The sequence below is a fragment of the Merops nubicus genome, unplaced genomic scaffold (assembly GCF_000691845.1).
Source record: "Merops nubicus isolate BGI_N331 unplaced genomic scaffold, ASM69184v1 scaffold9491, whole genome shotgun sequence".
NCBI lineage: Eukaryota > Metazoa > Chordata > Aves > Coraciiformes > Meropidae > Merops > Merops nubicus.
Genome location: NW_008590252.1, coordinates 16,224 through 27,418, shown reverse-complemented (window position 1 = coordinate 27,418; position 11,195 = coordinate 16,224). Strand labels below are relative to the sequence as shown.

Here is an 11,195-nt window from a genome sequence, read left to right as displayed (position 1 = left end):
AAGGAGGAGATCAAGGCGTCCCTCCATTAATCCCCAGCCGAATTATTGTTTTCAGAGGAGGAGCCCAACCCCTCCTGCTCGCCCCAACATCACGCAGGGCACAATGATGGGCACCAAAATGGCGTCCCTTCCCTGAGGGCTCCCCTCCCTTTCTCTCCCTCTTATCCCCCCTTATTATTTAATTTCCCGCCTCTTTCCTCACAGCAAATATATTTATTAACTGAATCGCAAACAACACACACCACAAAAAGCCGCCGGGGGAGGCGGAGGAGGAGGCCCCTCTATGGCGTCACGTGCCACCATTTGAAGGCGAAGGGCCGCCGCTGGACGTTGGTGCCGCAGCGGACCTCGCCGAGGCTGCCGTGGTAGGAGGCCACCTCCTCGAGGAACCGGCAGCGGAGACCCAGCGGCTCCAGGAGGGAGCGAGTCCTCCGCTCCAGGCAGCACTCGCCCCCCATCACGGGGCCGAAGGGTTTGGGGATGCCCAGGTCCTTGGCCAGGACGATCATGGTGACCTGTAGGGTGACACAAGGGGAGCCCAGCGGCGTCAAGACCCATGAAGCTGAAGGAAAACCTCTGGCCACCCTCCTCCATCAGCCTCACCCCAAAATGGGGCATCAATGTCACTTTTTGTAGCCACCCTCCCGAGTCCTTCAAACCCCGCATCACTTTCCTCTTTTTTATCATTAAAATACTCCCCACACCTTCCAATTTCACTGCTTTGAAAGGTTTTTGCCTCAAAATTACATCGGTTAACCCCACCACAAGCAACACAAAGCCACAAAGTTCATAGCGTTGTAGAACGCCAGATTGGAAGGGACCTCAAGGATCAAGTTGTGGTAGACCTGGGCTCATTCAAGCCTGGATTTTTCTGTAAATATTGTAGGTTTGGGGGACTCATCTTGGCTGAATAAGCTGGTTTTTGGAGAGGGGCCGAGGAGCAGGGATGCCCCTTACCATGTTGGGGAAGTATGGCACAGCTTTGCCCTGCTTGTCGAGCTTGAAGAGGGCTGGCAGGTCAATGATGTCCTCCTCCACCAACCCCAGCTCCTTCTTGAGGACATCCCTGTTCCAGTCGATGCAGCGCTGGAGGGTTGGAGAAGAGCAGGTTGAGGAGGGGAACACGGGTGGTCCTCAAAACCACCTCATACAGGAGAACCAAAATCATCATGGGGCAGTTTTTACAAGAAATATCCATTATTTCCAGAAATATCAGTTATTACCTGGACATACTGGTTCTGTTGCACCAAGATGTCGTTGGAAAGGACCTTGTTAATGGTGACCCGTTTCGTGTCTGTCCCCGAGTACCCTAAAATTCAATCCTCCATCAAAATGAAGCAGCGTTGGCAAAATCCTGGCTTAAGACAGAGTGCAGAGATGGAAAAAATCCCCAAAATCCTAATTTTGAGCTTGAGGTTAAGGCTGATGGAATCCAAATGCTTCGTTTATGGGGAAAATAGGTGGGAAGAAAATATCTGCCTGTTGGAAAGGACCTATCACCCCTCTGCCCACCTACAGGAATCTGCTGAATTTCTCCACTCAGCTCCATAAAACCAGAGCTGAGACCTCCACACAGGTGACCCCTTCTCTGGGGACATCCCGGGCAGGTGGTGCTGACCCAGAAAGAATCATAGAGGTATGGAGACCTTCTCCCAACCCCACCACGGATGGATGATGTTCAAAACCCCAGTGAAAGGCTACCCACACTCCCAACCAAACCATCTCTGCGAGGCATGAAGGGCAAAACTGGTGCTAATTTGGGGGGAGACGTGCGAGCCCCCGGTTGTCCCACTCCGCGCTGGAGCTCTGCTGGCATTTCCAGACACGCTCCATCCCTCCCATCCTACTCAATTTCCCAAAATAGGGCTCGAGGAGGTTAGGTATGGTGGGCAGCCATCCCGTTTGCCAGCCGTGAAGGACAAGTGGGTGGGAAAAGGTTCCCCCCCTGCCCCCCAATACCCGTTCCTGGGTCAGGCGCCGCCGCCCTCGGGCCGGCTGCTCGGCAGGGCAGCTCCGGCTGCCTCAGCTGACATCAAAGCTCTGCTCAAAGCCCCCCTGCTGTCCTCTTGCCTTTGAACATGGTGGCTTCACCCTGGCCTTCCTTCTGCTTCTCCCGAAAGAGCTTGTAGCAGGCTGCAGGGCTGGGCAGCAGCATCCGAAATCCCTGCGGGAAGATGGGTGGGAGAGAGAGGTCACCAAAGGGGCTTTATCCCAAGGGACTGATTTTTGCAAGGAACCTGAGCTTAAAGTCTTCAAATGAGGCATATTGGCTGTTATTTAGTGCCTTTTTTTTAATGTGGTGATGAGGAGGTGTGTCTGAATGAGGTGGGGTGAGTTATCTCGTTGGCAAGCACCCACCAAACCACCCTCGAGGGGTTAAACTGGGAGGAAAACTGCAGCTGGGTCCAATCCTGCCCATCCTAGGTGGGGTAGATAAACCCCAGGAGGGGGGTTTGAGTGGGGTGAGGTGTCTAGGTTGGTGTTTTTTGTTTCTGGGCTGGCATTGTAAAACTGGGGGGGATGGAGCAAGAAGATAATCAGGCTCTGACTTCCTCAGATGAACCCAAAAATCACTATTCAGCTCATCCCGTGGGAATTGTGAATTTGTAGGGCTTGAGCTCCTATTTGTGTCCTGGCTTTGCTCCCCACCAGCCAAACTTGGTCTCCTTGGTTGAATGCAGGAGGCAGCTTGATGGAATCTCTTGTGGGGGCTTAACCCAGCCCTGGGAGGAGCAAAACCACAGTATAGAGGGCTTGGGGGTGATAGGTTTGAGCTGCAAGGGGGGAGATTTAGATTAAAAATTAGGGAGAAGCTCTTCACTGTGAGGGTGTTGAGACCCTGGCCCAGGTTGCCCAGGGAAGCTGTGGGTGCTCCATCCCTGGAGGTGTTCCAGACCAGATTGGATGGGGCTTTTTTTTTTTTCCTAGTTGAAACTAGATGATCTTTAAGGTCTTTTCCAACCCAACCCCTTCTAGGATCTGCAAGATGCTGAGCAGCTGTGAGCCCTCACCAGCCTGTGTGAATACTGAGGATTAAATTTCTTGGGCTGCTTTTTCAAGCACCTTTTTTCCTTCTATTTGGATTATTAGCTAAGAAAGATCCTTTTTGTCTCTCGAGCCCTCACGTTGGGGGACAGGGATGAGAACCTGAGCAACTGTCTGGGACTGTTGAGGAGAGGAGCTTTGGGGTCTTCCCTAGAGGTGCCCTGCTGGGTTTAGCTGCTCAGAAGAGAAACCCCAGATTTTGGAGGTACCTTTGCATCAGAGGTGGGCACAAAAGTGACGAACTCATCGACGTGGCCCACGGACAACCAGTCAGAGTAGAGCTCCACGGGAGCCTGGACTTGCTGGGCGTAGAGGAAATCCCTCACCACTCTGGTCATCCTCCTCCCTGCAGATCTGGAGGGGGAAACACCCCCCGGGAGAGGGAATGAGGGGAATACACTTTGTGCAGCAACAGGTAAATAGGTAGAAACTGGCACCAAGGTGGAGGAGAGAAAGGAAGGTGGCAGTGAAGGCAGAGATTGGTGCACCCCCTTTTCCTGGCTTGAGTTGGAACTATTTCTGTTTTTATTTCTCAGTAATTGCACTTTCTGAAGCTCACAGCACGTTTTGGGAGGCAGTGTCTGCTCCTAGGAGTGCCAACACTCTGTGTTTAGAGTTACTCCCAAGGATTGGGGTGCAGAAAAGCTCTTGCTGATCCTTGCCCCTGTGCAGAGCAAGGCCAGGGCTAACTCTTGACATTGGGGTGCAGAGAGGAAGAGGTGGCACCCACAAGGAGGAGGGACAAGACAGGTGACCCCCAACTAACCAGTGGAAGAGTCCATCCCCTGTATGGCATAGTCAGTATAAAGCTGAGGCATCACAAGGTTCAAGTCTCATTTTCAGTGGCTGGAGTCTTGGGAGGACTTGGATGAATCCAGCTCCTGAATTGGGGTCCCATCTACCACTGAGTCCAGTCAAGGACTTCCCCAGTGGCTGCTCTCAGCATCAGTGGTGTCCCTGCCATGGAGGGGGTTGGGTTCCCTGTTGGTTTTGTATATTTTTCATGCTATTTTGATTATTTTCATTAAAGCTGCTTTAGTTTTCCAACCCATAAGTCTCTATCCCTCCCTTATTCCCTTTCTCTTCCCCTTGGGGAGAGCAGCGTGGTTAACAGAGAATCTGTCACTCATCTAGTGGTCAGCCCAACCCTTGAGAGCAATCCATGAGGTTCCAGAATCAAGGAATGGCTAATTAAGGCCCTTAATGGGCTTCTTTAAAAAAATATAATTCTATTTAGGGGCAATTGTGGTTCCATTGCTCCCAAACCTGTGGGTTTCTCATGGCTTACGTGGGGAAGCTGCTGCCAATGAGGATCCTCCCCAGGGGATACTCCTTCCCTGCCACGGTCACTGGTGGGCTGACCTCCAGGTTGCCAAAGGAGTCGAGGCTGGTGATGGCTTCAAAGAGGGGCTCTCTTCTCATGTAGCCAAAGTTGGGGCCCTGAGGAAGGAGAAATCATTGTAGGTTTAACCCCGAGTCCCCCCTGCCTCTGTGACTTCTCTTTTATCCCCTGCTGAGCTCAGACCTGCTCTGATGGGTGGAAATATCAAGAGTGAAGCTTGTCCTTGAGTGGGGAGAGATTGAAGGCAAGAGGATCAAGGTCTCTAGGTCCTCTGGGCTCAGGAATAAATGGCAAATACCCCGGAGCATTGAGATGGGGTGAGATCTCTGCTGTCCTGCAGCTACTGTTTAAGTGTCCACAAGAAGCTGATTAGGTGCTGGGGTAGCCCTGAAGGTGAGTTTTTGGATGGCTTTCGTTGAGTTAGATCAACTTCAGCCCTTGAGGGTAAATCCACCCTAGGCAGAAGAGCCACCCAAAGGGCTATACTTCACTTAAATCCTATTTAAGTCCTAATTTTCAGGGCTTAATATCTCTGGGATTAAAGGTGGTGTGCGTGCAAGGGTTAATTACCCCTTGGCTGTGTGTGCCGAGGTTAAACACTGAAGGGAGAAGTTTTTTGGGGCAAAAATTGCAGCAGTGGGATAAAAATCCTGCCTTAGACCTGTCCTTGCTCTCTGGTTCAAGTCAACAAGGGCTCAGAGCTCAGGGCAGCCCTGGGACAAGATCAGGTATCTGTTGGGTCTGTGCTAAACCCCAATCACTTCTTAGTGTTGGGTTTCTGTAGGGGGACACCAAGTGGGGAAAACGAGCAGGGAAACCCCAAGGTGCACGTTTATCCTCTAGAATATTTCTCTTTTTGTTTGAAGGGAGGAATTTTGGAGAAGCTCCCAAAGCTGCTGAGGTTCCCTGGGTGTTTTTGGGGTGCTTATCTAGAGGAGGACTGGGGGGGTCAGCTCCTTCCTCTGGGAGGGACTGAGCACTGAAGCACCTGCTCTCAGCTTATTTCACTTTAATAAACCACAGAGCCGGGATGGTTTCAACTGTCAAGACCCAGGTTTGCAGGTCCCATCCAAGCCCTATCAGTTCCAGATTGATTTTGAGGGGCTAATTCCCTCTCATCTCCTTTTTCCCTGGCGTGGGGTCCCGGGAGCTTAGGGCTTGGCTGGGGCGAGGAGGGGACCCGCGTGTATTAGGTTGGGCTAAATTCCTCCCTGGAAAATGAGATTGGAAGGATAGGAGTGAGGATTAGGGGCAGGGGGGGGGAGGCTTGAGAGCAGAAATTGGAGTATAATTTGTTAGCAGCTCGGAAGGCTGAAATTGCTTCTCTAAATATGAAGCAAAGCAATTCCTAAAGAGGGCAGAGAGGAGCGGATCCAGGCGCCGTCCCCACCCTGCCCGCTGGAGCTGGGACTGTGTGTACTCATTCCAGGCATGAGAAATGATCTATTTTGATGTTTTTGAAAGTGCTTAACCTTCCTTGATGTGCAGAGTGGAAAAAAAAAAGGGGGAGCTGTCCTCTTCTCCTGTTACTGTTGGAGAGAAGATCAGGACTGAGCTGCCTGCCCGGGTGCGTGGGGCAGAGATTTGGTGGCTGCTTGGGGATGTCCTGCTCTTTCTGTGTGGTGGTACCTCAAAGGGATGGTTCAAACCATCTTTTTTCCCATTGCTGAGCTCTCCCAAAACACTCTGGCTGGGTTCACTGCTCACCCCAGCAGCTTTCCTTGCATGCCCTGCCCATGGCTGGGCCTTGGCCTTGGCCAAGAAGCTCCACAGGGATCTCTTGGGCAGCTGGCTTCATCTTATTCTCTTCTGAGGAGGTAAATGGACCCCTCTTGTGGTTCCCTCTCCTCTGCTGCTTGGGAGCTACTCTATTTTTACAGACACAGAGGAGGAAAGGAAGAACCAGCCCATTGCTGGGATTCTTGGGGTCAAAAAATCTACTCCTGTCCCAGAGCTGGGCAGGATTCTTTTGTTCCTGCAGGCGTGAGCTGCTCCTTGCCCCTCTCACCCTTCTGGATAACATGTTTTCCAGATGGCTGGGGTGTGGATCAGGCTCTGATCCTTGGTTTGAGGTGGGGGTGAGGCTGTTGTTGTCCTCTCAGCTGGAATCTCCACACAGGGCTGATAAACTAATTTTTCAAGCAATTCATTGTAAGGCCTCCGAGGAGCCAAGTGCACGTGGAGTTGTAGGAGTGGTGAAAGAGGCTAAGCATAAAAACCTGCCAGCTGCTCCTCAGGCCATGCAAACCACTGTCCTGCTCTTACCAGCAGCTCCTTGATGGGGAATTGCTCCAGCCCTCCATTTCGAGGGGAGTCCAGCACCACTGGGAAGCTTCTGTGGGGAGCATGAGTGTAGCCGAACTCAACCTCATCCTAAAGAAGGGAGGAAAACCCACATGGAGCACGTCAGGAGGGGAGGGAAAGCTCTGCCCCCCCCTTCTCTGGTGCCCACCTACCTGCAGCCAGCGGTCCCCACGGTTGATGTAGCCAAAGCAAGCCTTCAGCTCACAGCTGGCCTTGTCCACCAGGTCCTTCATCTCCTTGATGAAGAGGTAGTTGTCCTTCATGCTGGGAAAGTGGACGGTGAGAGGGCAGGGGGTGAAGGGGGGCTGGAGGGTGATTATTCCCCACGGGCAGCTGCCTTTCCCTCTGCCCATCATCTCCCCAGCCTGTCTTGGTGACTTCTAGGGAGATTTGGGGCTGGTTTGGCTGGGAAGGCTTCAGCCATTGGCCTTTACCTGCAGACAAAGACGTTCACTGGTGCCAGGGTGTTGGGGGTCATGATCCATGGTGCTACCCGGAACACTACTGTGTCAGTGAAGATGGGTGTGGGGGGGATACCCTGGGGGAGGCAAGCAGAAATCGGGGAGTTTCCACACCCTCTTTACCACTATTCCCCCAAATATCCTACCCCTCAGGTAATTTTTGAGGTAAATTCATGTGGACCACTCTCCATTCAATCCCCATTCCCTTCTCCGTGCCCCTCAGGCTGTTGCCTTCAATCTGCTCCCTTCTCTTGAGCCCCCAGACCTCAGCCAGTGACTCCAGGAGGCTGGCATGGATGGAAACCAGCCCAGAGAAGGTGTCATCAGGAAAGCAGAGCCCCTCGACGAAGAAGTCCAGCTCGGCAGCCCCACCAGTGTACTGCACAGTGTGGTAGAGCTTCTTCTGACCCAGCACGTGGACGTAGCGCTGCCCAAAGAAGGGATCTGCAAGAAGAGAAAGGGCAAAGTGGGCAACTTTTCATGGGCTTTGTGCCCTTGGAGCTCCCTCTGACCTGTCATGAGATGAAGATGCCACCAACCCTCCCACTGACAAACTGCCTCTGCACAGAGGGACAAGACCCAGCTGCTTCTTGGCAGGTTTCTGGGCTGGATGAGGACTTCTGGTCACAGGGGATAAATCCCTGTGCCCACAACAAGGAACAAGGAGGGGGAAATATATGGTAGGACATGCTGACATCATGGATAAAGCATCTGGGTGTCAGGACAAATGGTTTTTTTTTGGTCAGTTGGCTGAATGGCTTTATGGCCCTGTGCCTCTGCTTCTGGATCAGAATTGGTTGGGTTGGAAGAGACCTTTAAGATTGAGTCCAGCCCTTCCCCCAGCACTGCCAGGTCTCCACTAAACCCTCAGAACCACATCTCCATGGCTTGGAAACCCCTCCAGGGGTGGGGACTCCACCACTGCCCTGGGCAGCCTGGCACAGCCCTGGGCAACCCTCAAGAGGAAGAAATTGTTCCTCAGCTCCAACCTCAACCTCCCCTGGGGCATTGTGGCTGTTTCCTCTTGTCCTGTTGCTCGTTCCTTGGGAGAAGAGCCTGACCCCCACCTGTCTCCAGCCTCCTGTCAGGGAGTTGTCAGGTAGCTAGTCTCCAAAATTTACCAAATGCTTGAGAAAAGAGAATATTCAACACCCCAAAAATCTGACAGCGTGCTGAGGGGACGCATGGCTTCAGAAGAGCTATTTGAAGAGCACGGAGAGGACAAGGCCAAGGATGGAAGGAGAAGAGCTTGCAGGGATCTCAAAAGCACAGCAACCGAGAAGGAAGGGGCAGAGGAGGAGGAGGAGGTGAGGAAGGACTTACTCTGAGCATAAAAGACCCCAACTTTGTTGGCATCAGAGACAGGAAGATGCAGAACGATCTCGTACCCCCGGGGCAGCCGCTGCGGCCCTTCGGTCCTCAAGACCATCCGAGACATGTCCAGCAAATCTGGAGTGCAAACAACCCAAAAATTGACTGATGGCACCATGCAGCTCTGTCCACCTTTCACACTCCCTCCTGGGCTCTGCTCTTCCCTTCCTCCCAGCCTTGGCAAGCTGGAAAAACAACCCGTGATCCTACCAGCCAAGTTTGTGGCTTCTGCTTCAAAACAATTACCCCATTTTATTTATTTATTTTTTCCCCTCCTGGCACAACTGGTCCTTGGCCTCAAAAAGCCAACGGGCACCAGCTCTGTGTGGTTTTAGTTTTCCAGGAACAGATGGGTGTCCTGCTGGCTGCTGGCCACACGCCTCGCCCCGAGCTCCTCACCTGCACTGAGCATCCCTGGGCTGAGCTGTGCCAGCAGTGGCACCTCTGCTGGGTTTCTGCCTGGGCTTCGTGCCCTTGCTCCACCATAATTAGTGTTCATGGCATTAAATAGAGAAATTCCCATGTGTGAAGCTTACTCAGCAGCTTGGTAGAGAGCAGCTCATGGGCAGCTGGTTCCCAAGTGAAAGTTCATCTCCAGAAAGGTCAAGGAGGGGCCATAACGGAGTGGGGGGTTGTTTTATAGGGGTTTTTCCCCCCTCTTTTTGAAGCTGTTACCTTCTTTGTTGAAGATCCTTTCGTTGTCACTGTCAGATGCTGGGGTGAAGGGACTCTCCTTGTCGCAGCTGACCAGCAGGATGGCCCCGTGGCCCTCAGGACCCCACGTCCAGCTTGCCTAAAACACCCCATCTGGGGCTTAGCGAGCTCGGGCTTGCGAGCCCTTGGCCTTGCTGTGCAGTGGAAGAAGCTCCATTACCTTGTTGGGGTTGTTCTTCTCCACCACCCCATCCCGATCTGCATCAACATCCAGAGAGATTCCTGCATGGACAGACCCCACCATCATCCCAAGGTGGTTGAACGGGTGGAAAACCCCCTCAGAGATGGCCAACTCGAGTCCTCCTTTGCCCCCAACATCACAGCACCCTACGCTGAAGGGTTGAAGGTGGGTTGTGGCCTTGCAGAAGCCTTTGTACTCACCAATGCCCGTGAGGAAGACCCCGGTTTGGTTGATGGGCTGCCCTCCCTCTGCGTAAAAGCTGACGGTCACCTGCAACCCCCCCAAAAACCCTGGTTGGGGAAGGGTGTTCTCCCTTTGTGGAAGTCCCACCCTCCAACACTCAACCTTCTTACCTTGTTATCGTTGAGCTCAGAGCTGGCCTGGCTCATGCTGAACCTCAGGACCGTCCCCTCATCCAACGGCCACCGCGTCCCGCTGCCAAGAGCTGACTCTGCCTCCTCCTGCCCTCTCCGTGCCACCTCCACGCTCACCCCCTCCGTGTGCTTCACCCCGAAGGAAACTGCCCCAGGTGGGGCCGCCCTGCCAAAAACCACGCTGTATTTTGAGAGCTTTGCACTGAAAACACCCAATTCTCCCTCCAGTTGATGTCACTGCCCGAGCCCGGGCGTGCTGGCGTCTCCACGCTCACCACTGGCACCTTGCTGCCCTTTCCTCCCTGCCTGGGAACACTTGAAGTGTCCTTATTTTAAAGCAGAACACACTGTTTTACCAAAATGAGGCTATTTTCTAGCCGTCAGTTGCAGATTATGATCTCTAATAATCCCAGCCAAGCACCCAGCACTGCTGGAACCAAGCTGAGGGTTGCACTTCAAGGAGGAAATCCGTGTTTATTTTCCAACCAGGGCAAAACTGGTATTTACCAGCTCATTGTGAGAGATTTTACCATGGGAAACTCTAATTTTGGGGGTGATTTTATCCATCCCTGAAGCAGCTGCTGTTGCTCCATTCCCAGTCCAACGTGCCCTTGCTCTCACCCAGCTGCTCCACATCCCTTTCACCTCTCCAGGCTCATTTTCTCACCTTTCCAGGGTTGGTATTTTGGGGCTTTTAGCAGCTCCTGGGCTGCAGGCTCCCTTTGAGCTCCAGACACCTGAGAGCTCGTGCTGTATCACCCTTACAACATCATTGATTGGGTTTTTTGGATGCCAACAACCCCACCAAACCTGCACTGGTGGGGGGGAGAAGAAATTTGAGCATTCTTTTACTGCTCCCTGGGTGTTTCTTAGAGTCTTAAATTGCATTTAATTACTCATAGAAGAACTGGTTTGGTTTCCTTGTTTCTGAGTTTTAGGGATTCCCACTAGGGAGGGGGATTTGACCTGGAGAGGTGCCAGAGGAGTTGTCAGTGAACTTCTTGGCTTGACTATCGAGGGCGAGATTTGCAAAAGCAGCAAAGCTCAGAATTAACCATGAAATGAACTTTTAAACTGAGGGGTTTTTCCTTCAGGCAAATAATAATCTTGAAGTCCAGCTCTGGGTTTATCTTAGGGCAGCAGGGTGGGTGTTGTGGGGCCTGGATTTGCTCACTAGATCTTGTTTTTCCTCTCCTCTTCCAGCTACACCTTTTCCTTTGCCGTCCATCCCCCTGGCTCCTGAGCATCCCTCCACTCTCCAGCAGCTTTTTGGGATAATGCTGCAAATGGATCAGACCTGCTGCTGTCACAGACCTGGGGTAAAGACCACGTTGTGCAAATGCTTGTGAAGCTTTCCAGGGGCTCGTGCCTGGCAAAGCCCAGGGAGGATTTTGACCCACGGA

General features: G+C 52.6%; 1 protein-coding gene across 1 annotated transcript in view; it reads right to left on the bottom strand.

The window, feature by feature from the left end:
* Positions 1-281: 281 nt before the first annotated feature.
* PADI2 (peptidyl arginine deiminase, type II) overlaps positions 282-11,195 on the bottom strand; it is an 11,153-nt gene continuing 239 nt past the window's right edge. Inside the window, exons 2-16 of the mRNA XM_008949862.1 lie at positions 9,772-9,958; positions 9,619-9,688; positions 9,398-9,459; positions 9,199-9,316; positions 8,476-8,601; positions 7,418-7,596; positions 7,126-7,229; positions 6,844-6,955; positions 6,653-6,760; positions 4,334-4,485; positions 3,255-3,399; positions 2,071-2,164; positions 1,224-1,309; positions 958-1,086; positions 282-515 (exon numbers count right to left, since the gene is read on the bottom strand). Of these exons, the coding sequence (XP_008948110.1) occupies positions 282-515; positions 958-1,086; positions 1,224-1,309; positions 2,071-2,164; positions 3,255-3,399; positions 4,334-4,485; positions 6,653-6,760; positions 6,844-6,955; positions 7,126-7,229; positions 7,418-7,596; positions 8,476-8,601; positions 9,199-9,316; positions 9,398-9,459; positions 9,619-9,688; positions 9,772-9,958 (1,906 nt within the window). The remainder of the gene's footprint in view (positions 516-957; positions 1,087-1,223; positions 1,310-2,070; positions 2,165-3,254; positions 3,400-4,333; positions 4,486-6,652; positions 6,761-6,843; positions 6,956-7,125; positions 7,230-7,417; positions 7,597-8,475; positions 8,602-9,198; positions 9,317-9,397; positions 9,460-9,618; positions 9,689-9,771; positions 9,959-11,195) is intronic.